Raw genomic sequence first — 23,456 nt, forward strand, 5'->3', positions numbered from 1 at the left:
GTTTCAGTCGGCTTGCATTCATTGAACATTACCAATATTCAGAAGTGAAGTTTCTCTCTCGAAAACAGCCTTCAACATCTTGGCAGAGCAGATGCAGGTGCTGCTGAAACCCAGATCTTACACCCTGTGACCCTTCATATTGCAGTATGAAGAAGACAACACCAAGGACGACACATTTTCCAGAGACCATGACTAACAATATTGCAGGCCGACCATCGGAGGATGTTTGATAAGTACGCCGAAGATGAGATGCATCGGCGGCGAAACGTCTCTCACATACCACTCCACCACAGATCTTGATGAGACGAGGTCTGACGCCCACTGGCAGCGGCTCGAATTTGACGACAGAGCGCACTGGTAGGATTGCGGGGACTTACAACGGCCCGAAGATCAACAGCACGATTGATTTCACACTCGAAAGATATCGTTGGGAAATGTGAGCTTTGGTATAAGATTTGGGCGGAGACCCTGAAAAGACGCGCTCTTCGCACGAGCCTTTCATCTTTTCTCATTGGTTTATTGTTTGTTGATAACTCATATCACGAATCTCATTCTAACTCAAGCGCTATCAGATAGCTACCACAGCCATCAATCATGGGTTCGATGGGAGAATATTCTGTGCCACAGGAGGCGGAGGCGGTGTTCCAACACGGCATTCTGAACAATCCCTTGATGAAGGACCTTCCCGGTGACCTCAAATCTCTCAGTCAACATGTCAAGTTTGAGGGTTCAAGCAAGCCAAGCGTTCCGATCAATTGGCGATTTGCCGAAAGCATCTCGGCTTTGAAAGCATTGGAGGCAACCATGCTTAACCGGCTAATTCTCAAGAAGTACAACAAGGAGCCGACGGATGTCACCATTAACACGTAAGCCATTTCATTTTAGTGACCTAAGTCTGCCCTGATCCCGTAGAAGGCCCTTGCAGAGGGAACTCACACAGTCTCTAGTGACCATGCAAGCTTGTTCTACTTTTCGCCTCTCATTGCCCAGCTCATCGGTAAGGATGGCAAGTTTACGCCCATGGCGCTTATGAACTTTGTGCCCGAGGCCATGAAGATGTTCCCAGAAACGGACAAGCACAGGACCGCCGCCAGCTTGCATCGAGCTTTGGTGACAAACATCCATAAGACAAAGGATGGACGGTATTACCAGCTTCACGGTGAGATACTCCTTCGCTGAACGAACTCAACCATAGGTCCTTTGGGCTCTCGCATCTGACGGAATTTTGTAGGCGGCATAAACCCCGACCCCATCCTCAAAGCTCTGGGCTTGCCTGAAAATGGCCCAGCGGATGACACTTACGAATCGGTCTTCGAGAGAACCCAAAATGTCATCGCCGAGATGGACTCCAAAGACCTGGACGCTTTACTCAACGACAAAGCGCAACAGTCTGGCACAATCGCTTGGTCGTCTGACGAATACTTTGCAAGCGAGCACGGCAAAGCAAACAGCAACGTCGGACTCTACGAGATCGCAAAAGTCCAAGGCTCCACACAGCCCGCATCTTGGTGGTCCGAAAACTCGAGCCTACCCTCGTCGGCCAAGAGACCCCTCGCCGGCCTCAAAATCGTGGATCTGACCCGAATTATCGCTGCCCCGGTCATTTCGCGCGATCTGGCGGAGATGGGCGCGAGCGTCATGCGCGTCACCTCAGATAAGATCACGGACATGTCTTCTCTGCACCAGGATCTCAACTGGGGCAAGTGGAATTGCCACTTGGATCTCACTAAGGACGAAGACAAGGAGAAGCTGAGGGCGTTGATCAGGGATGCTGATGTCGTTGTTGATGGGTACCGCCCTGGCGCCATGGAGAAGCACGGTTTCGGTCGCAAGGAGATTCTGGAGCTGGTGAAGGATCGCCAGCGAGGAATCATTCACGTCCGTGAGAATTGTTACGGATGGCATGGACCCTGGCAGGGGCGTGGTGGATGGCAGCAAATCAGTGACGCCGTGAGTGACATACTGCACAGGATCACTTTTGGAGACTTTACTGACAAGTAATCAAGTGCTGTGGTGTCTCGTTAGAGTATGGAAAGGCAATGGGTCTCGATGAGGCGGTTACTCCGGTGTTCCCGAACTCAGACTACTGGTATGTTAAGCACAGAAGAACTAATCCACTGATCTGGGATTATTAGAAATATACTAAAATGCGAGATAGTGCTGGAGTCTGCGGAAGCACTGCTGTTCTTGATGCTCTCATGAAGCGCGCCGAAGACGGAGGAAGCTATGGCGTCGACGTGAGTCTCGATCTACCGATGAAAATAATTCAACTTCAAGATGCTTTCCAGCTAACCCCATGTACACAAACAGGTCGCCCTCAACTACTATTCCCAATGGCTCGTCCGTTCATGCGGGACATATCCTGAACCTATCTGGAGAGAAGTCTGGGAGCGTCATGGATCACCCGTGTTCCGGCATTTCCACACAATGGCCCACAATGTCCCGGTCATGTCCAATCTGCTTCAGGAGTACGACGCGCAGGTTCTCTTCAACCCTCAGTTCTTCGAGATGCGAGTGTCAAAAGCGGTTGATGGAACTTTCTGGGTTGTCAAGCCTGTTCTGCAGTATGGCAACAACGCGGTTGAAATGAGGTACAATGTAGGCACGAGAGGTAATGGTGTTGACCAGCCTGTCTGGCCCGAAGATTTGTCTACGGAAGTGGTTGGAAAGTAAGTTTCTGATAGAACTGACCTACGCATTGGGCATTATGAATACAGCAACTATCGAACCAACAAAACCAACGTTTCTTGCTACAGGTATTAAATCATTGTAGGCACCTTGAAACATGTTCAACAACCGTCTAAGTATCTTCATAACCAAAATCGTTAGCTCTCAGTCTAATGCCTCTCGTAATCTAGCTTGGTTCACAGCTTCGGCAAGCTCTGCGGGCATCACTCCAGCCGGATCTCGTAATTGTGTAAATGAATCCCCATCCTTTGGCCCAAGAACTCCGGCATCCTTCACAAAGCCACGGTGTGAATCAAAGAAGAAGATAGTCGCATGTAAAGCATCTGGTGCAACTTCTGAGACGTGGAACTCGGCGGCCGGAACTGTGTACGTTGACCCCCTAGCATGAGTCTCTGAATGAATCTTTCTAGCTCGGAAGAGCTTCCCCGTGTTCTGCACAGTAGAAGATGCCTGATGTGTCTTGTACACAGTATCCGCCCCCTTGCCGTCGTTCCACGCAAGTGCATACCCTGCGTGCGTGGCTTCTTCTGGCTCCTCGACAGGATCAACTTGATAGGAGTGATCCACGCCCTGCCCTGCCAAGACCCAGCTCTGCGCAAACGGCTGGTGAGAGTGTAAGTGAAAATCGGGGTTCCCGCGCTTGCCGTCCGGCATCCAGACGTGCAGGCGAATGAGCTCGTCGATGCTGCCGTCCTTGACCAAGCTGCACAATGGGACTGAGAGAAAGCCTTGTGCGCTGCGAGAAGCGGTGAACAGTGTTCGGGAAGATGTTGATGTGAGGGCGTCGCGGATGATGGCCCAGCATTGGCTGATGTCGTCTGCTGTTGCGGGCTGGTTTTGGCGTGCTGTTTCGCGGAGCAATGACACTGCTACTGCGACGAGTGCAATATGGACGGCTGCCCCGGCCATTCCTGTGACATTTTGCTGGATGATGACTTGCCAGTCCTGAAAAGAAAGACTGGCCGATTTCGTTTTGGTCTCACTGCCTTCGTTGCCTGGAGACAGCAGCTGTTTGATTGTGTCAATTTCATCAGAAGCAGCCTTAGTAGCCTGTGCGACCCCTGTCAACGATCTGAAGACTGTCTCATATGAAATATCCATTTTGTCTCGTTGATGAATGGCCCTGCTGATGCAACTCTTGGTTCCTACTAATATCTGAATGATGCTGAACGAGGGAAATACAGCGATGCGTGATTGAAGCCATTTAACTCTTATTAGTTGGAAACATCAAGCTCTATATAGGAGTCAATTTGATAGATGAAGTACGGCTATCCGCAAGGCACATTGCATGCTGAATATTGATCCTTTTGACGAATCACAAGCGACCGGTGGTGACACACCGTCAGCACAGCCCCGACGCATCCAGGCAACACCGGGCTGCGAAGTGGAAAATGTGGAATAATGTGCGAAAAGAAAAGTCATGTTCATATTATATGGATATCTCTAATACTACAATTCGAAAAACCTTCAGTGCCTCGCACCCTCGCCGTTGACAACCTTGTCAACATTACGATGAGTGCCTCTAATGGGCGCACCGTTGTTCTCCGTCAGACTCTGGCAGGTCGTGACGTCAATGCCGTTGGCGTACTTGTTCTTCTTCTCCCTTGCAAAGCCGTTGTGTGTACCATTGAAAGTCAGGTTAGCAATGCCATCGTATCCCTTGATACCGGTGCTCTTCTCCAGGCGCTCAGCAATCTCAGGATCGACCTCCCTGAAGATGGCAATCTGCTTCTTCAAAGGCTCCGGGTTCTTGCACAGCTCCATCTTGCCCGTGACGTTGTTGATGAAGCGCTCACGTGCGTCCTCGTCCCAGACCTTCTGCCACAGGGCGCGCGGCGCAACAAAGTCCTCTGGTCTGATCTCGGAGAGGAAGGTGATGGCCTGGCCGGTAAAGTGACCATGCGTCTTGTCCAGGTCCACGGTACGGGCCTTGAACTGAACGGGATCGATGGAGCTGAGGTAGTTGGGGCGCGCACCCTGGTTGAAAAACGCCATGGCACCATCACGCTGGAAGTTGGCCATCTTGTGGGCGGTCTTTGGTGCGTTAACGGGAAGTTGCTGGTAGTTTACGCCGATACGGTGACGATGGGTATCAGGGTAGGAGAACAGACGGGACTGAAGGACCGGGTCGGCGGAGGGCTCGATGCCGGGGGGCATGTGCGAGGGGTTGAAAGCAACCTGCTCGACCTCGGCGAAGTAGTTCTGAGGGTTCTCGTTCAGGGTGAACTCGCCCACCTTGCGGAGGGGGTATTTGCCCTGAGGCCACACGTGCGTAAGGTCAAAGACGTTGATCATGTCGTTTTCCCATGCATCCTCTGCCTCCTTGGGTGTCATGGTCTGAATCTCAACTGACCACTTGGGGTAGTCGCCGTTCTGGATGGCCTCGAAGAGATCCTTGCCGGAGTAGTCGGCTGACTTGGTGAGAGAGTCCTCTTGTGTGATGAATTTGGTGCCCTGCTGGGACTTCATGTGAATCTGAGCGTAAACCCATGATCCGTCCTTGTTGACGAGCTTCATCGTGTGACCAGCGTAGCCGTGCATGAAGCGGTAGCCATCAGGAATGCCACGGTCACCCATCAAGATCATGACTTGGTGAATTGACTCGGGGTTCTCGCTCAAGTAGTTCCAGAACTATGGAAGCATTTTAGCAGGGTTCACATGTGTACGATCATAAGGATTGAACATACCATGAACGAGTCATCCATGTGGTTGAGATGCGTCTGAGGATCACGCTTCTGTGTGTGAATGAACATGGGGAACTTGGCAGGGTCTCGCAAGAAGAAAACGGGCGTGTTGTTCGCCACCATGTCCCAGTTGCCATCCTCTGTTCTGAATTTGACGGAGAATCCTCTAGGGTCGCGAGCAAGATCCGGCGAACCAGACTCGCCGCCAACAGTCGAGAAGCGCACGGTGATAGGGCACTTCTTGCCCTTGGTACCGAAGATATCGGCCTGCGTAAGCTCGGGGATCGGATCCGTACACTCGAAGAAGCCATGAGCACCGCTGCCCTTGGCATGCACGACACGCTCCGGAATGCGCTCGCGGTCGAAGTGAGAAAGGAGGTTGATCAGGTGGAAATCCTGCAGCAACAACGGACCGTTCTCACCGCATCGCTGTGTCTCGTAGGGGTGAGGCATCGGGACGCCATTGCTGGTGCTGTAGATAGCCTCCTTGGAAGTCATCTGTCTATCCTTCTCGTATGTGCTGAACTGGCCTGCCACATGGGCTGCGAATGATGTGTCGGTGGAACCCATATTGAATGTCTTTTGGGCAGTTTCAATGGGATGCTTGATGATTCTTTGAACAGTCTCCATGAGATTAAGAAGGTGTTGAGAGAGGTCTTATACCAGAGAGAGATATGGTGAGCTGTGCCGCCACCCGCCGGTGCTTGGGCACTTTATGTGGAGGGGCTCGAACGGGCATGCACACAGAAAAGTTGCCATCAAAACTCAATGCCATGACGCAGCTTTGTAGGAACAATACCGTCACTCATGTTGGACGAATCACAAACTGCAGATTACTACATCGAAGCAGTCTGAAGACGGGGAGTAGTGTTTGTCACTCCATGTCTGGTTGTAGCGGCATGGGGAACGACGGAACTAGGCCATACCCGCATTAGCACCCGCTCTCTAATGAGCGGGTCACAGGAATCGATGACGCTTGGTACGGAGCCTCCTTGGCCTCTCGACTTTTCGATTTTTCATCGTTTCGCCTTTTTCGACTCTGGGCTACGGTCCTAATTCGGGGATAACTCCGTGATAACGAAGACCAGGCAGTCGATGGATATCACGTCCAATGCTCCGATATCCTGGCGCTGAAGCCGATTGGCTTTTGGGAAATTTCAAACGGGTATGGGAGTAATTCGAAGGAGCCACGGAATTCAGATCAAAAGACAAGATGTGACGAAGACCAGAACTGCGGGGGCCAAAGGGCGCGGTAGACTAAGACGATTTAGACCATCAAGCAAATACCGGCACTTGTTTGAAGCAATCCAAGATGCAGCCGCTACCAAGACTCCGGAGATCTAGCTCCGGAGGAGGCTAGACGCCACTGCCAGATTCCCATCTTTCATTAATCGAAATCGTTCAAATCCGATATTTGGTAGTTAGCTCACAGGTGCCAGGTAGCAGTGTGCTAGGGGAATCCCAGATTCGGGGCCAAACCACCGATCCGCATGAACCCAATCGATGATGTATGCGAACAGCCCGCTGATGTCATGAAGCAGAAGGCCGAGCCAAGACCGATGACAGGCGCTCCACCCCCGCCGTGACCTTGGCTGGCGAACGCAGAGCTAGGGCACTTTTTTGAAGGCTTTGGTGATGAAGCAAAAGGTCTAGAACGTGGTGAAGTCGGCGATGCGGCACGCGATGAATCTGAAGGTACCTTTTGTAGAAAAACCGTTGAATAATCACTTTCAATCCTTTTGTCCGTTTTATGTACACCTGTCCCAGCGATACCCGAGTTTGAAATCCGCAATACCCACGCAATTAGACTCACCAACGATGATCTTCTACGGCGCATTCTTTGAAGTGCACCAACCATTCTAAATGCTAAATGACGCCGCATATGAGTTCAAATGAAGAAGACTTTTGCGGGAGGAAACCCTTGATCCTAACTTTTCATCGGCCTTGGCGTGGAGTCGTAGACAAATCGAGCGAATGAGTTTCATTCTCACTCATCCTTCATGACGACCGAGGAGTGATTTCTGCGAATTTTGGGCACTCAATCATGTCTCAATTTGATTCACTGATCCCTTCACTCGCCTCATCCTCGACCCGCGTACTGTTAACCGGGGGGTAATGAGCCAGTAGAAGAATGCCCACGGCGACAACGGCGAGAGCCTGTAACGCGATTAGAGAACAAGCATCAGAGATGTAAAGACTCATTTGTAAGCACTCACGGCGTTCACGAAGAAGGTGAGATTCGGCTTGCCCATCTCAGACAGCGTGGCAAATATGAAGCCGAAGATACCCTGCGTCGTGAGAGTCGCTGCACTCTCAACTAGGGTAATGGCACTCAGGGCGTCTTGTCGCATATGCGGCGGGCACATTTCCGTGATGACGCCCTTTGCGGCAGGGGCCGATCCGGATGCGAATGGTAGCAGGAAAGCGGCTACGAATGAACGAAATTAGCATCTTGCTCTAGCCTCTGGAGTTCGGGGTAAAGTGGGCAGCAAAATTGAGATACTCACCGGCATAGACATGCCAGCCCTCCGTTGCCCAAGCCGCGAGGGACGTGACAATGCCATCCACCACCAAGCTCCACCTCAGGAAGAACAGGTCAAAAGTGCTATCCTCGTCCTCCTCTTCAGGCGGCGCCTTTGTTGGCTCGGAAGCGTTCATCAAGCCGGGTGCCGGGTCCATGTCCTCGGGGTGAGTGGGGATGACACTCCGTTCCTCCTGGGTGAGCGTCTTTTGAAGAGCTCCGGCATGGGATGACGAGGCAAACCATCTGCGTCCGCTGTCGATTATTTCCGGAAAGATGAACATCAAGAAGATGCCGCGGATCCACGAGTTGCCGGACATGAGGATACCGTTCTCCGTTGTGCCAAAGTTGAAGCGGGAGGTGGCGTACATCTGGATGAGGATGGGCGCATAACCCGTGGCGAACTGGGGCACAGTTAGCAATGTGTTCATGGATGGTTGCCGCCGATTTCAATGACAGAGGTAGTAGACTAACCACGCCGAAGAAGATGCCCAGGGCCAGAAAGACGAGACCATGGTTTTTCACAATCTTGCTAGATTCAAGACGGTACTTGGACGGCATGAGCACCTTGATAGGAGCCAGGAAGCCAGAAGCGCCGGGCGTTGTCTTGCCGTCCGTCTGCTCCGTCTCTTCTGGGGGTGCCGGCCAGAAGATGGCCCCGTAGGTCGTTGCAAAGGCAAAGCAGCCGATGGCAACGATGAAAGGACTGGTGATGCCGAACACATCACCCAAAACACCGCCGACTGATCACTCATTAGCAGGCGAGGGTAGGAAAGGTAGAATGTCGACCTACGCAAGTACCCTATGGCGGTGCCGATCATGACTGCACCCTGCAGCCGACCAAACACGCCCGTATGCTTTCTTCTTTCGACAACCTCCGCAATTGCCGTGTTCAAAACCAGCCTTTAGTTACAATTGCATTAGCGCCGCGGTCCCAGCGCATCTCACTGTCCTTGCTGTACCTAGGTAGGTAGGTAGGTAGGTGAAGTACTTACATGTATCCCCTCGGCCCACCAAAGATGCCAATAAGCTGCGTGTACTGCATCATGTCGATTCCCTTTTGCGCGCCCTGCGACACGGCGAGGACCTGGCACGAGACGCGGATGCCGAGCAGGCCGGTCTGGCTGATAAGGGCCCAGCGGGTACCCCAGCGCTTGATGAGGTCGCCGCAGATGAAGAGGTTAAGAATGCCGCACACGGAGGTGGTCATGCCGAGGATGGAGACCTGGGTGGCCGTGTTTGCGTCAATCTCACGGCGGTGACACATTTCCGAGGCGGGGCCGTCGTAGGGCACGTGAGACTTGTAAAAGGTTTCGCATGCCATTACACGGAAGACGTAGATAATGCTGTAGACTACATGTCAGTTTCCGTTACTGTGGTACACATCCTCGCAACCATGCCATAGTACAGCATGGGTGAGAGGAGAGGGGTGAACTTGTGCGCACGGAACTTGAGTGAGGCCTAGTGTCAGGGAGACGAGGAAGCCGGCGAACAGGATACGGTTTGCGGGTGACCAGAGGCCGCGACCGACCCGCTTCACGGCCCCGGCGCCGGATTTGATTTTGAGGAGGGGCGTCCGTTCATCTGCATCGGCGGCCATCGGGACGGGTGGTTGGGTGTGTGGATGGGATAAGGTACGGTCACAGAGAGGGTGGAAGAGAGCTCTTAGGTTTCGCAGAATCACGCCTTTCGTCCAATAAAGTATTTGTTTATGAGGCTCAACTCTAAAGATCTGGTAGAACTAGGAAGGTCGGTTGAACGTTTCGCAGGGTCGGAAGGGGGGAGGATAGGACAGGATGGGAGAGGAGAGGGGTTCGAAAGGGAAACAAATGGTGACAAAGCCGGACTGGGCTGAATGGGGGGCATAAAGCGATTAAAGGTCACTGGGTGACTGGGGGGGTATAAGGTGTGGTAAGAAAAAATCGAGTGAGATTTGTATGGGTTTTCCTGCGAGTTCCCCGGATTGCTGGGATGTCTGTTGCTGCTGGACCGTTTTACCGAAAAGACGTGCGGAATCCCCGCTATTTCGTCAGGAAAACGATGGGCCTCCTACCTTTGGGTTCTTCTCAAGAGGAACTTTGGTGGAGCACCACAGAGTCCTGACCGGTCACCGGTGTTGGTCAACGGATTGAGTGGTGCCGGAAGTGTGAGTGAAGGAGAAAGTGTGGGTGTGGCGGAAGAGAATAGCACTCGGTAAAGCCAACAGATAGCCGCCTGAATGACTCTTACAGAATGGTTAGAGTATGCAAAGACCTATGGTTTCTGTTGGCTGTACATAGTAAGTGTGGTATTTTGGTGTGTGTGAGAACTGCAAAAGAGCCGATGAGATGAGGGGGAGGGGCGGCCGCCGATGCAGGAGCCGAGCGCGGCCTTGTGTTGCCGACCCGGAGTGGAGATGGTGGGGTGCCGGATAGCTTCACGGGTGCTGATAGGTCCGAGATAAACTCACCGGAGTCTGGACCCGTTGGACCGGCGCAGGACCGGAGCTTGTCCGGGAATGCGCTGCTTATCGTCGGCCCTGAGCTGCCGAGGGGGCCGGCTGGCTCCGGCCTTACATCTACAGCCTCATTACCTTCATAGTATACATCATGAGTCTCTTGGGTCTCTTGAGTGTAGATGGAATTGCTTTTGTTCAAATCAGCAAAAGGCTCGGAGTAGACAGCCATATGTGGTACAAGATAATCCTCGTGAAATGATACCCCGTGCTCATGCTCCTCATCATCCTCTGACTCCCCCATATCTTAAAGCAAAGGATGCTCCAGTACAAGCTTACCAAACTTGCCCTGGTCAGCAACCTTCTTCACCTCCTCCAGCGCATCCTCCGCCGTTCCCTTGAAAACATCCACCACAGGAATCGAGAACTCGGTGCCGTAATTCTCAACAGACCACATCAACGCCTTCCACATCCTGCCCCAATCCTCCAGCCGTGGAGGGATCGTGATAAGGGGACCACCGCCCAGCTGTAGTGTGATTTCCGTATTCGCCGATGCCAGCGGCATCTTGATTCTCCCACCCGGCTTCGCCACGACAGACAGAATAATAGCATTCTCATCAACACAAGCCTCCGTCTGTGATGCCGAGGTGACCTCACCCCTTGAACCCGCACAATCGGCCGCGTAGCGAATTGGCCCCGCGCCAGCCTCCTCCGCCGCCTTCTTGATCTGAGAAATCACGTCTGGGGCGTTATAATCGAAGCAGCGCGTCGCCCCCATCTTAGTGAGCATCTCATGCCGCCCAGGCGACGCGGTGACGAAAATGGGGCTCGCACCGCTCTCCCGCGCTAATTGCAGCATGCAAAGTCCAACGCTGGCGGAGGCGCCCCAAATAAGTAGCGGACCAGCCTTGAACCCTTCCTTCGCCTTCTCCCCAGGGAGAGGGTATCCAAAGATATTGTACAGCCCGTCGGCGGCTGTGGTCAGCACCACCGTGAGACTCGCGGCGTGCGTCTGGGGCAGGTTATCCGGAACCTTGAAGAGCATGTCTTCCGGACAGCTCAGGTACTCCTGGTGCGCGCCGTGTCTCATTGGTTTGCCCATGCCGGTGGGTACGTAGCCGGCCACCAGGTCGTCCGGCTTGAAGGCGGACGACGCATTTTCGCCAGCAGCCCGGACGACTCGGCCGCAAAAGTCGTAGCCGAGGGTCACTGAGCGGACGCCGATGTATGGTGCGTGTTTGACGTCGGCGGGATTTACGCCAGAGTAGAGAACCTTGACGAGGACCTCGCCATCTACGGGGTCGGGGATGGGAAGATTGCGGATGACGGAGAAGTTGCAGTCTTCGTCGACATAGAGCGCCGGCGCCGTTGATGTTGTTTTGCTGCCCATTGTGAGGTTTCTGTTTTATACTGTTCTAATGGGGGTTGACTTTGGCTGCCCGCCATAATTATCACACGGCAGACCAGACGCATCTTATGCAGTAACTTGTGGCCATGGACAGAACACTTCAAAACGTGGAATTGACACATTTGTTTGCCCCCTTTCGCTAGCGTCCACTTCTCCGGGTCGCGACCCTCTCATAAAATCGGGCATCCGGTGGGAGGTGGGCGGCTGAATAAAGATGAACGGAGCTCTCAGAAGAATCACGGACGAATACGGCCGTCTCGGACAAGTTGCCCGATTTATTCATCGGCCAACGGAGGGTTCCTAACACCCGAGGTCGCCGGGGCCCATCTCTAGACTCTGCCGGGCGGGGGTGGTAGCGTACAGTTGACGCGCCTCGGGTGATCAGCAGGGCCAAATGGCGGGGAAGAACTCAAACATATGCGACATGGACATGTCCAGGCCCTTTCCGACGTATCGCATGGCATAGGCAGACTGTAGGGCTACATATGAACTGGTCCCAGGTTGAGTCCAATAAGTACGAGGCCCTCGGACCTCCCCCAGGCGAATATTACCCCAAGAGGGCGAAAATGGCAACGCCATTGGCTGGTACACAAGTGGGAATCTGCCGTGGAGCCATGCCGGTGAAGGGGGGCCGTGTTTCTGAGCGTCCTCGACGATCCGTCATCAGGAATTGGGTCAAATCCGAGGATTTACAGAGTCCCCTGAGAGGTGTAGACAGGCCGGGGAGCTCGGATTTATGATGGTCTCGTATAATAACCATATAACAAACATGCGATGCTGCCGCCATCAAAGAGGCTAATAGTCTTGTTCTAGACAAACATTGTACCTGCATCAACGGGTATTTATCACTGCGAGTTTGTTAGATTAAGCAACAATGGCGCCACTTATCGTCAACAACATTGAAGTCATCCAGACCCCCACTATCCCTCCAGCATGGCCAACTCCCAAAGAGCCTTCCCGCGTGGAGCTCTCAAGCGGAAGTCAAAAGACCCCAGAGCATCGTCCGCTCCCGTGCGACATCATCCTTGAGCGGGACCAGCCGTTGACGCTGCGCGACGGGACCCGCATCCGGGTTGACATCTTTCGGCCGAAGACGGACGAGAAGGTCCCCGCCATTCTGATGTGGTCGCCCTACGGGAAGACTGACACGGGTACGGCCCAATATGATGCCGATGGTGTTGTTGCGTACCAACTACTAACAGTATTTTCCAGGCACCCTGAATCTCCACGCAGTTCCTTTACGATGTGGCGTTCCCCTGAGCAAACTATCGGGTTACGAGTCGTTCGAGGGGTGGGATCTCCCTTACATGCGCCCTTACTATCAGACTTGAAAGACTGACTTGCCTCCAAGACTAGACCCCGCTGAATGGGTGCCGCAAGGCTATGCCATCATCAACGCAGACGCCAGAGGATGCGGTGACTCTGAAGGCGACATGAGATCGTGGGGTACCCCAGAGGGCCAAGACGGCTACGACGCCATTGAGGGTATCGCGAAGCTGCCCTGGTGCACAGGCAAGGTCGCCATGGCTGGAAACTCATGGCTTGCGCTGTGTCAGTGGTACATAGCCGCCGAGAGGCCGCCTCACTTGGCGTGCATTGCCCCTCTGGAGGGTGCGAGCGATCATATGCGCGAGAGTCTGTGCCGTGGCGGGATTCCTTCGATTGGGTTCGGGTCGATGATTAACAATGTGGTTCGTGGTAAGTTGCACGCCTATCCATCTATAGGCTTTAACTATTCGACTCAACTGACTGTGAATCAGGTCGTGGTCAGCAAGAAAACAGCGTCGAGATGCTGCTTAAGCACGGGCAGGGTCTCAGAGCGTACTGGGATGACAAGAGGGCCCGCATGGACAGGATTGAGGTCCCGGCCTACATCTTGGGCAGCTATTCGACGATGCTTCACACCATTGGGAGCTTCAGAGGTTTTGAAGAGATCCCTCACCAAAACAAATGGTTCGTTCAATGCATGCACCCTGGCTCAGGTCACAGTTAGTTGACTTCTTCCTAGGATGGTGACTCATGCTACGCAAGAGTGGTTTGACCTATACAGCCAAGAACGTACCGATGACTTGCAAAAGTTCTTCGACCGCTACGTGAAAGGCATCGACAACGGGTGGGAGAAGACTTCGCCGGTAAGGCTGGCCGTGCTCGGCTACAACAAGCCACCCGTGATCGATCTCCCTTTTGACTCTCTTCCTTGGCTATCACCGAGTGCCACGAACACGGAACTCCAGCGTCTTTACTTGGGAGCCGACAAGACGCTGCAGCATTCCAACAACACCGATACCGCAACCCTTGGCTATGAGGGCACGGAAACCATGGTCTTCACGCACACCTTTTCCAAGTCTACGCAGCTGCTGGGCCCCACCAAGCTCGTGGTCCATGTATCCTGCCCCTCGGCTACAGACTTTGACGTCTACGCTCAGATTCGCAAACGTGATGCAAGCGGCAAAGACCTCGAGCATATTAACATTCCCCTCGAGGCACTCCCCGTGTCTGATCTCAAGGAAATCCCCAGCGTCAACCCGCTCAAGTACCTAGGACCCAACGGCAAGCTCCGCGCCTCCAAGCGCAAGGTCGCGCCGGAGCTGTCGCCCAACTACTGGCAGACGCTAGCCCACGACGAAGACATTGAGGTCAAGGCGGGCGAGACCGTCAAGATGGAGGTCTGGATATGGCCCACTGCCATACAGTTTGATGCCGGGGAGCAGTTGGCGCTCAAGATCACCGGCTCTGATAGTCTGGTGTTGCCAGAGTTTGAGTTTCTGGCCGAGAAGCCGAAGAATGCTGCTGGTCAGGTTGTCCACTTCGGCGGAGAGTACGAGAATTACTTGGAGGGGCATTGGCATGATTGAAGGGCTGAGATTCACGAAGCCCGGTTGGCTTTGGTTATTGTACACAGCAGTCATCAGAGTCGTAATTGTGAGATCAAGTGTATCAAGTTTCTACGATTACAAAGCCTCACTCCAACGCCTGAAGGAACTTGGACAAGTCCAACGTCCCAAGGCCAGTCGCCGGATCCCATCCAGCAGTCGCAGACCACCCGCTCTCAACCTTCGTCCCGTAAGAGCAGCTTCCGCTAGATCCGCTCGTGACATCACTGATCGCGGAACGGACCTTGTCAGAGTACAGCAGCGGGTTAAGGAATCCCAAAGCAGGCTTTCCCTCCCTCATGCGCTTGTCGTTGGCGAGAGCGATCATCGCAGCGACGACGGGCGTGCTGGCGCTCGTCCCCTTCTGCGTCCACCCAGGCTGCATCAGGAACCGGGACCCAATGGCCGAGATGTCCGGGCTGCCGCGGCCGTTCGGTGCGTACCAGCCTGCGTGTGATCCGTTGATGCCGGCAATGTACGCCTTGGCCGCGGACTCCTGCCACGACGGACGCTCAAAGTACTCACTGAATCCACCGGAGCTGTACCACGCAGGCTCCGTCGGCGCATAGTTGCCCGTCGCGCCGACACCCGTGACCCAGGGACAGTCGACGGGGAACGTCGGGATAAACTTTGTCGTGTTCTTGCCGTCGTTTGAGATGCAGTCTCCTGAACCGATGCCCGCTGCGCCACCGTCGCCGGTAGCTACCAGAACAGAAACGCCACGGGCGGCGACTTGCATGAAGAGGTCGCAGACACGACGGGCGTACGGCTGCGGGATGAGCTGCTCATCGTCGGTATAGGAGATGGAGATGACGTCTGGGATGGTCTCGCGGGCGAGCAGGGCCTCGAGGAACTCGATCCAGGGCTCGTGGGCGCTGTCCTTGGGATCCTTTTCTTTGCCGTCGGGCCCGATTTCGGGACCGCGGCCGCCAGTGGAGAAGTAGGTTGCGTTCATCGGCTGGATGAAGGGCATGCTATACTGGATGTCCAGCAAAGCCTCGACGCCGTTGCCTTCGGTGGTGTCGCTGCCGCCGTTGATGGACTCCACCGTGAGGTTGTACTTTGGCGAGAAGGTGGTGGTGTTTCGGCGGGGGCTGTAGGACGCCAGGAAGGCTTGGAGAGTAGGAACATTGGGATATTGCTCTAGGAAGCCGGCGATGCCAAAGTCTGTGGGTGATGGTCCATTTGGCGGGCTGTAGTTGATGTTGTAGAGATCCACGATGCAGTCGGGGGTTGTGTAGTCCCAGCAGCTTCGAGGCACTGTGATGCGTCAGTGATGTGGTGACTTAGAAACTTGGCTATTGGGATCCGCCATGAACTTACTCGTGCTCTGTCGCTTTACTTTGCCAGACTCCCTCGCCTTGATCTGTCGTCTAGGCGGCTTGCTCATGAACTGAGTAACCGGGAAGACAAAGTCGACAACCTCTGAGACCTGGCTCGGAAGAGTGTACTCCTTGGCCCGCAACACAGCCTTCTCGCTCTTGTACTGATACTTGAAGAACTTGCAACCCAACAAGCGATTCGCTTTGACGACGGTGGTGTTTATGCGAACCCAAGGGCCGTCCTGAACAAAGCTCCGAATATCGTGAGCAGAAAGCCAAGTCGCAACGACAGCGTAGGCATCAGCGTTCGGCTCCTGGAACATCTTCAACAGATCGTGAGATACGTGTGCGCCATACTCGGCATGATTTGGGTCGCTGGTCACCTCGAGACGTGCCTTTAGCTCCGACAAGCCGGGCTGCTTCAACGCGACGGAAAGCTGGATCGTGTTGAGGTCATCAGCCGCAGCGATATGCCGCCAGCCCTGCGGGAGCTGCTTCACGACCTCGTGAACTGCATGGCCGCTAGTAGTCGGTTGACTGAGAGCGAAGCTGCTCAGAAGCAGAGTTGAAACTAACGATAGCCTCATATTCTCTGTCTTGTGGGCGTACAAGCTTGTGGGAGCGTGGTGAGTCTCACTCTCTGCTACGGTCTGCTTGAGCTTGCAGCGTCACTTCATCTAATACCAGCAGCCAGCCTTCAGGGGCCGGGACAAGCTTTTCGGCAACTCGCCCGTATCACTCGACCCGCTGCTTGGCGATGAAGAACATCTTGGGTAGGATTTGACATCATCGTGGACTCTTTCCCCCTCCAGGGGTACCCATGCAACAATGCTTTTTAAAAGGTGAAATCTCCGCCAAAAAGCTCGTATCCAAAAGATCGGACGACTGCCGAATCCCGGTAGGACAAGTCAAAAAGAATACAACCTTCACAACGGGGCCAACCGTCGGCCCTACCGCCCTGGGCTTAACCCAAAATACTAGACGAAGCTTGATGGTGGTTCGGTGCATTGAGCCAATCTCGCTTTGGCTCGACAATAGGAAAGCCGTTGATATCCACCAACTACCGTGCACTACGACCCCATATCAGCACTTTATTCGATGCCTGTCGCAATCTTAACACGAAAAATACTCTTCTCACGGCTCCCACCGGCGTTGGCGGCAGCGACTCTCCATGGGTTGTTTCGGGGCGATCATGGCCAAGCCGGGACTCGAGGCTGCGTGAACCTGCTTTCTCCGGAAAGTCGCCCGAATATTCCTCGGTCTCGCAGGTCATAGGTCATATGAGATTCTTAAAAGTTAGTATCCGAAAATAGCATTAGCATGACCCCGGTCGTGATCTTCCCCGCCATGAACTTTCACGGACCAGGAGCCTGTGGCCATATCACCACGAGATGATAAGAGAACGTGAACCCTCACACCGGAGTTGAGCCTCTCTTCCACCACGCACCTCAGTCACTCGCTCAAATTCGCTCCTACCGACAAGATGCTTGCCCAGTCCCTTGTCATGACGGCCCTGGCCAACGGCGCCCTCGCGGCCATCCCCACCGTCAGCGTCCCTCTGCACTACTACTACGGCGGCGGCCACAAGATCGCCACGAACCTGGTGAACTCGGCCGCAAACACCTCGGTCGAGGTCGTTTTCGACCAGGGCTCCGAGAACTTCTGGGTCTTTGGCCCGAACGCCATCAACAACTGGGGCTGCACCGGCTTCTTCTGCCAGGGCCAGTGCAACGCCACGGCGGAGCCCTTCTACGACTACCCTCACAGCGCGACGGCCAAGAAACCCGAGACGTTCGTGACGCAGTATGCCTACGGTGGGTACACCAAGATTGTCCAAGGCAAGGAGAGCGTCAACGACACATTCCTCTTTGCCGGCGACGCCGGTCTCACGTCAAAGGTGGACGCCCGCGTGGCTATTGCCAACTACATGCAGCAGCGCCTGTTGGACGGCGGCCAGTGCAAGCCGGCCCCGTATGACCTCGGCATCCTCGGCGTGGCGCCCTTCTACCGTACCGCAGAGTGGAACACCACCGGCCCTCATGTCCGTCAGGATCTCCTCGAGAAGGGAGCCATCAGCGCCCCCGTCCAGAGCATTTGGTTCGACGAGGCTCCCGCCGACTGGAAGGGCACCTTCACCGGCAACGCCGTCTTCGGCGCCATTGACCTGTCCAAGTTCACGGGTGACCTCGTCCGGGTGCCTCTCGTCGAGAACGATGGTCTCGGTGCCACTGTCGGATACTTTGTCTCTCCTCCCACCGTCAAGGTCAAGAACGTCACCCTCGACAAGTCGGAAGTGACCACAAAGTCCTGCATGATCGACTCTGGCACCCAGATCAACGACCTGCCCATCGGTGATGCTGGCCTTGCAGCCTTCTTCGCTGCCGCCGGCCTCACCCGTGATTCCATCGGTCACGTCTCCTACAACGGCAGCTGCGATTCCGTTCCCAAGGACCTCACCATCGATCTCGAGTTTGCCGGTGCCGACGGTAAGAGCGTGACCATCAAGACTCCTATCCGTAACTACATCCGCAACAACGCGGATGCCGAAGCTGGGCTCTGCGCACTCAACATTGACACCGGCGCTTGCATGCTTGGTGCTCCCTTCGCCACCTCTGCGTTCTTCGCTGCCGATGATGCCAAAGGCGAGATTGCGCTGGCACAGGGTGGTATCTCGAAGAGAGGTAGCAAAGCGGATGACGCCTCTCTGTCACTCACTATTCCTTGAACAGGGATTCGGTCGCGTGGATAGTAAATCAATAATCGTTAATCGTTAAATCTCAAGAAAGTGCAAGTAGCCATATCTGCGTGGAGAAACATCAAATCCAATCTGTCATTGATCTGATATACCGCTCATGAATCCGCTCGGTGGTGGCAATCTGGTACAACACAATACAAACCAGCTTAAAGTAAAGGCGCCTTGCTGTCCACCCGCGTCTTGACTCTGACGTGGAAGTCCACCGGTCTCAAGTTGAACCACCCGTCCTGTTTCAACTCATACGAAGGATCCGCCATAGTGAAATCCACCTCCTTGATCAACTTGGCCACCACAACCATGTTCCACAACCACGCATAGTGCTTACCAATGCACTCTCGCTTTCCATTACCATAGGACCTTCTTACACTCAAAGGCAGCTGCTCGTACTTGTCACCCATCATACGCTCAGGCTTGAAAGCCAATGGGTCTTCAAAGACCGAAGGATCCCGGTTCACACCCGCGAGAACGACGATCATGGGCTGGTTGTAGGCGATCTGATACTGGCCTCCTGCGAGGAACACGGGGCTCTTGTCGCCGTCCTTAGGGATGGGCTCAATGTTGAACCCTGGGGCGGCGAATGAAAGCCGCAGAGACTCGCGGACGATGCCCTCGATATATTTGAGCTGCGAGAGGTGCGCAAAGGTCAACTCACCATCACCGACAACACGATTGAGCTCATTGCGCGCGGTAGTGATGACATTAGGGTTCTTCAGCAGGAAGTAGATGGCAGTGCTGACCATGCCTGGCGCCGTGCTGCTGCCGATGGGCATGGAGACTATTTCGTCAATGACTTGGGTGTGAGTCAAAGCCTTCTCCGACTCGGAGTCCACTGTGCTGAGAAGGGCAGCCAAAAGATCCTTCCTGTCCGATGGATTGGATTTCCGGTATTGGACCAGATCTTCGGCGTATGCCCGCATCACTTGCTTTCCCTTCTTGAACTTGCTTCCATAAAAGAGCCAGTTGAAGAGACCAGGTCGATTAGGTCGCTGCATTGCCTCGGATGTCGAGTCCTCCATGCCTCGAAGCATCGGGTGTTCTGGTCCAGTAAGACAGTTGAGCTTCTTGCCGAAGAGTGCCAGCGTCGTAGCCTCGAGGTTCAATCTGTTGAGCTCGCCAATGGCAGACACCTCAGCGTTGACGCCGAGGCCCTTCCACTTCTCGAGAAGCTCGTTTGTCGTGCTGAGCATGTCCGTAAAACGCTCCGCCACGGACGCTGCCGTCAATTTGGGGGCGATGATGCGGTGGGCGATGCCCCAGTTTTCCTCGTGGTCGTAGGCTGTGAACAGAGCATCGTGGACTGCGTATCGGATCTCGACGATGGGACCGCCGACGTACTTGCGGAACCGTTTCTCGTCGCAAAGTTCCTCTACAAGCGCGGCACCAGCAACGAAGACGATTGTTTTGTTGAGGACTTTGATTTGGAAGATCTCGCCGTACGTCTCGGACAGCTTCTTGAGAGACGCCCAGGTGTTCTTGGTGTCGATGTTCTTGATGTTGCCCAGAATAGGCACCCCTGGTGGTCGTGGAATCGGGGTCGCCATCGTGTGAAATATGAGGACAGTGGTCTGGATGGAAGACTAGGATGGAATTTGGAGAAAGCGGTAGCTAGCGGAGACAGCAAACCGGTCCAAAAGAAAAAAAAAGCTGCCCGACCTCGAGCCTTAAAACGAAATGCCCAGCATCACCCAAGTTCCCAGGTCTGAGATGTGGAATCCTCTTTGTTACCCCTTCGCGTCACTGGCCCAAAGCTATCTCTCGACTGTCTCACCGGGTCACGGCATCTCCCAGGCGCGACGGCCCGTATTTTGCTAACGCAACTGCTGTCATTGGGTCGACTGGCGTCGGTGTCACGGTGTTTGGCTGTTTTCGTCCAGTTCGGAGAATCATGTCTCACAAGGTCAGACACTACGCTGAACGAATGCTGATTGCGCCTCGCCGTTACACCTCTGCGGGGAGTCTGCATTGTGTCATGCTCGTCATCACATGAATATCGCCAAAATCTAGGTTTGACGGTGGATGTAGACAGAACATCGTCGTGCAAGTAGGCAGGTAGTCGGAACTCTTCTGCAGGTCGCGTGGGTGCGGTCCGGTTAAGTGTTGTTGTGAAAACGCCCAGCAAACTCCGGGCCCGCATCGTTGTCTCTGATCTTTTGAACTTGAAACTATGCGAAATATCACCAGATGGGGAAGCAATTCCGGAGATCTACAAAATGATTCTCCCTAGCTGATAATCGAGCAAGACATGTATTAGTTGGCCAGACATTAAGCTTATTATCATTGGTTCGATATCGCTATGCATGTGTACCGCGTTGTCTGTGTACCATCGTAATTTCTCTAACCTGATAAAATACTTCCTACTTTCGACGACACCGACCATGCATGCCTTGTGTAGAACATGACATTTTGAGGGCAAAGTCACCCTATTGCCGATCTTGCTGGTAGTATTCATGAACGTCAACTCGATGCTTGCTCACAATGCAATGGACAGCTACTTACTCCACATGATGATACCCATATTCATTTTACCTCGATGGTCGACTATAACGTTCGCCGATGGCTGGCTTACCTTAGTTAGATAGACACCTCGTCAGATGTTGAAGGTGAGTCAATATGGTATCAAAACCTGACTGAAAACTACATGAAATGGTACACATCCACTACACTCCTTCGTAATGGCCAAAAATGAAAATGCGACCAGTGTGGATTGAACACACGACCTTCAGATTGATTGAATGAAGTTTTCAATGGGTCTTGTTGACCCATACTTCAGTCTGACGCTCTCCCAACTGAGCTATGTTCGCCGCTCATCTTCGAGCCCACCTACCGTTCGATGGATTCATGTTCGCCATCGGCAACTGTTCGACAATACGCAACGGAATTCTTAATATCACGTTCATCACGGATCAATTCGGTATTGTCACCTGGATTTGGGCGCAATGTATTCTTCACTCACGTCTTTGATAGTGGCCTCAGCCCGGGTCCTTGATAGCTTCGATCTCAAGATAATTGAGTCCGGAGCGCGGCTTCTAAGAGACAATTAGAAACGAACACACTGTGAAGTATAGTTGAAAGTTCTTAGCAGTTGAAAGGAGCATTGATGGAACGACAAGTTCGATTTTTGGAAACCCTGTTCAAAGTACATACATAGTACGTGAAGGCGTGCTCCTTCTTTCCTGACTTTCTGGCACAGAACCAAGCCTCAAATTATACTGATCAAGTCCGAGCCATGAATCCAACGCACCCAATTTGCTGGTAGCTCTTGGACCGCCATTGTGTCCTGAGCACATAAGAAAGAGTCGTCAACTTCGGCAAAACCCTCTGGATATTGCCAGTGTGGAGCATGGCCAGCATCCGGAAACTCATAAACACTGACAGCAGCATTATACATTCGTCTCGCCATAGCTTGGCATGTTTGTCTTTCGAAGACATAGTCATGAGATCCTGGTTTTTCCATAGGCAATCAGTACTCACTTCTCTAAGATTTCAACTCTGCTTACTGTCAGTCAAGATCCATGATGTGCACTAACCTCTGATTATCAGAACCGGGATTCTCAGTTCGTCGAATCGCCCAAAAGAGCCTTCTGATGAGTGTTGTGGATTCATAAACTTAGCAAACGCCTGTACTTGACGTCGGGTGCTATTGGCATCAATCAAATCGGACCAATCATCTCTGGCCGCAAGCATTCTCCGAAACGTCGCTCTCCCCGCTGCTTGACTGGCATCTGAAGAGTGAAAACAAGATTCCAGCAGCACAGGTTCCTGAGACTCATGATCATGTGCCATACGGATACCCTGAAAGGGTGCGGGCGGCCGGAGTATGATTCCTGGTCCAATACTTGGAAGGGATCCAATGAGGATCAGACGGCGAACCAAACCTGGATAATTCAAAGCTAGCATCTGAGCCGCGCATCCGCCCATTGAAAAGGCCAAGACATCCACTTGATTAAATCCGAGTCGTACGATGAGTTCTGCGCAATAATCCGCCCAGCCTGCGTATGGTGTAGGCACTTGTCCTTCGGATCTGCCGACACCAGCGTTGTCAAAGAGAATGACTGGCCGCTTCTCGGCTATCTTATTCATAGAGACCGGGTCTATCTGGCTCATTGTAGCCCTGGTTGGTGTGAGACTATGCTCTTCACCTAGATACTGGCTGGTGTGGACTGACCTGAATGATACGAGATGAATCACCGGAATCCCATCGTTCGGTCCCAACCAACGATACGCCATCTTCAAGCCCTTGACCAAGATTGACTGATTAGGAGCATTTCCGTACTGTGCCATATTCAAGCCGATAAATCCTGATACTACGATCTTCAGAAGAAATAGTACATGTAGTTTAGCTAGACTCAACGTACTTGCCAGATTCTCGCCTGGCTTTACAACTTCACTTCTTGGTTCACTTCACGCAAGCACATGGGCTCGGTAACCCCAAATGTTGATCTCAATGGCAAGCACCACATCGCAGGGGAAAAGATCACCCAACAGAAGCTGCAAGGCAATATTTGCCGGCACCAGAAGAGAACATTTCCTGCATTCCAAGAAAACCGACGGCTTGCCGCTACTCGAACCTTATCCCTCAGTATGTTCCCTCGCACGTCCAGAAATGCGCTGCACATGGCTTCAATGATTGGGGTGGACGGACGTACGACTACTGCAGTCAACAGGTGACTTTGCAGATGTGCGATAACCATGAGTAGATCAATGGAAAGCCAGTCAACTTTCCTCCCCATCAGTAGCCAATAACAAGACAAGTTAAAGACATTAGTACACT

General features: G+C 53.4%; 10 protein-coding genes and 1 non-coding gene across 11 annotated transcripts; 3 read left to right on the plus strand and 8 right to left on the minus strand.

Annotated features, from left to right (window-relative positions):
• Nucleotides 1–594: 594 nt before the first annotated feature.
• Nucleotides 595–2,673, plus strand: CLUP02_17052 (uncharacterized protein; the record flags this gene model as incomplete). The annotated part of the gene is made up of 6 exons (XM_049295967.1): nt 595–866; nt 948–1,159; nt 1,232–1,950; nt 2,007–2,089; nt 2,159–2,237; nt 2,311–2,673. 6 exons carry the CDS (start codon nt 595–597, stop codon nt 2,671–2,673), a joined length of 1,728 nt encoding a protein of 575 aa, XP_049153114.1.
• A 159-nt stretch (nt 2,674–2,832) lies between these two features.
• Nucleotides 2,833–3,789, minus strand: CLUP02_17053 (uncharacterized protein; the record flags this gene model as incomplete). Its single annotated transcript, XM_049295968.1, has 1 exon — nt 2,833–3,789. One exon carries the CDS (start codon nt 3,787–3,789, stop codon nt 2,833–2,835), a length of 957 nt encoding a protein of 318 aa, XP_049153115.1.
• Nucleotides 3,790–4,155: 366 nt separating this feature from the next.
• Nucleotides 4,156–6,002, minus strand: CLUP02_17054 (catalase; the record flags this gene model as incomplete). The annotated part of the gene is made up of 2 exons (XM_049295969.1): nt 4,156–5,319; nt 5,376–6,002. The coding sequence occupies 2 exons, from the start codon at nt 6,000–6,002 to the stop codon at nt 4,156–4,158; spliced, it is 1,791 nt and encodes a 596-aa protein (XP_049153116.1).
• A 1,419-nt stretch (nt 6,003–7,421) lies between these two features.
• CLUP02_17055 (major facilitator superfamily transporter) lies at nt 7,422–11,717 on the minus strand (the record flags this gene model as incomplete). The annotated part of the gene is made up of 9 exons (XM_049295970.1): nt 7,422–7,529; nt 7,589–7,800; nt 7,880–8,297; nt 8,368–8,636; nt 8,687–8,796; nt 8,889–9,239; nt 9,339–9,579; nt 10,343–10,465; nt 10,667–11,717. 9 exons carry the CDS (start codon nt 11,715–11,717, stop codon nt 7,422–7,424), a joined length of 2,883 nt encoding a protein of 960 aa, XP_049153117.1.
• Nucleotides 11,718–12,609: 892 nt separating this feature from the next.
• On the plus strand, nt 12,610–14,590 carry CLUP02_17056 (uncharacterized protein; the record flags this gene model as incomplete). The annotated part of the gene is made up of 5 exons (XM_049295971.1): nt 12,610–12,886; nt 12,948–13,017; nt 13,087–13,433; nt 13,496–13,688; nt 13,786–14,590. 5 exons carry the CDS (start codon nt 12,610–12,612, stop codon nt 14,588–14,590), a joined length of 1,692 nt encoding a protein of 563 aa, XP_049153118.1.
• Nucleotides 14,591–14,696: 106 nt separating this feature from the next.
• On the minus strand, nt 14,697–16,517 carry CLUP02_17057 (tripeptidyl-peptidase sed4; the record flags this gene model as incomplete). Its single annotated transcript, XM_049295972.1, has 2 exons — nt 14,697–15,868; nt 15,932–16,517. 2 exons carry the CDS (start codon nt 16,515–16,517, stop codon nt 14,697–14,699), a joined length of 1,758 nt encoding a protein of 585 aa, XP_049153119.1.
• An 896-nt stretch (nt 16,518–17,413) lies between these two features.
• Nucleotides 17,414–18,655, plus strand: CLUP02_17058 (uncharacterized protein; the record flags this gene model as incomplete). The annotated part of the gene is made up of 1 exon (XM_049295973.1): nt 17,414–18,655. The coding sequence occupies one exon, from the start codon at nt 17,414–17,416 to the stop codon at nt 18,653–18,655; it is 1,242 nt and encodes a 413-aa protein (XP_049153120.1).
• Nucleotides 18,656–18,831: 176 nt separating this feature from the next.
• Nucleotides 18,832–20,226, minus strand: CLUP02_17059 (cytochrome P450; the record flags this gene model as incomplete). The annotated part of the gene is made up of 1 exon (XM_049295974.1): nt 18,832–20,226. One exon carries the CDS (start codon nt 20,224–20,226, stop codon nt 18,832–18,834), a length of 1,395 nt encoding a protein of 464 aa, XP_049153121.1.
• Nucleotides 20,227–21,374: 1,148 nt separating this feature from the next.
• On the minus strand, nt 21,375–21,486 carry CLUP02_tRNA308. Its single transcript has one exon. It is a non-coding gene; the product is annotated as a tRNA-Phe (tRNA).
• A 398-nt stretch (nt 21,487–21,884) lies between these two features.
• On the minus strand, nt 21,885–22,966 carry CLUP02_17060 (uncharacterized protein; the record flags this gene model as incomplete). The annotated part of the gene is made up of 2 exons (XM_049295975.1): nt 21,885–22,126; nt 22,213–22,966. The coding sequence occupies 2 exons, from the start codon at nt 22,964–22,966 to the stop codon at nt 21,885–21,887; spliced, it is 996 nt and encodes a 331-aa protein (XP_049153122.1).
• A 95-nt stretch (nt 22,967–23,061) lies between these two features.
• Nucleotides 23,062–23,415, minus strand: CLUP02_17061 (uncharacterized protein; the record flags this gene model as incomplete). The annotated part of the gene is made up of 1 exon (XM_049295976.1): nt 23,062–23,415. The coding sequence occupies one exon, from the start codon at nt 23,413–23,415 to the stop codon at nt 23,062–23,064; it is 354 nt and encodes a 117-aa protein (XP_049153123.1).
• Nucleotides 23,416–23,456: the final 41 nt, after the last annotated feature.

The sequence above is a fragment of the Colletotrichum lupini genome, chromosome 9 (assembly GCF_023278565.1).
Source record: "Colletotrichum lupini chromosome 9, complete sequence".
In the NCBI taxonomy this organism is placed as follows: Eukaryota; Fungi; Ascomycota; class Sordariomycetes; order Glomerellales; family Glomerellaceae; genus Colletotrichum; species Colletotrichum lupini.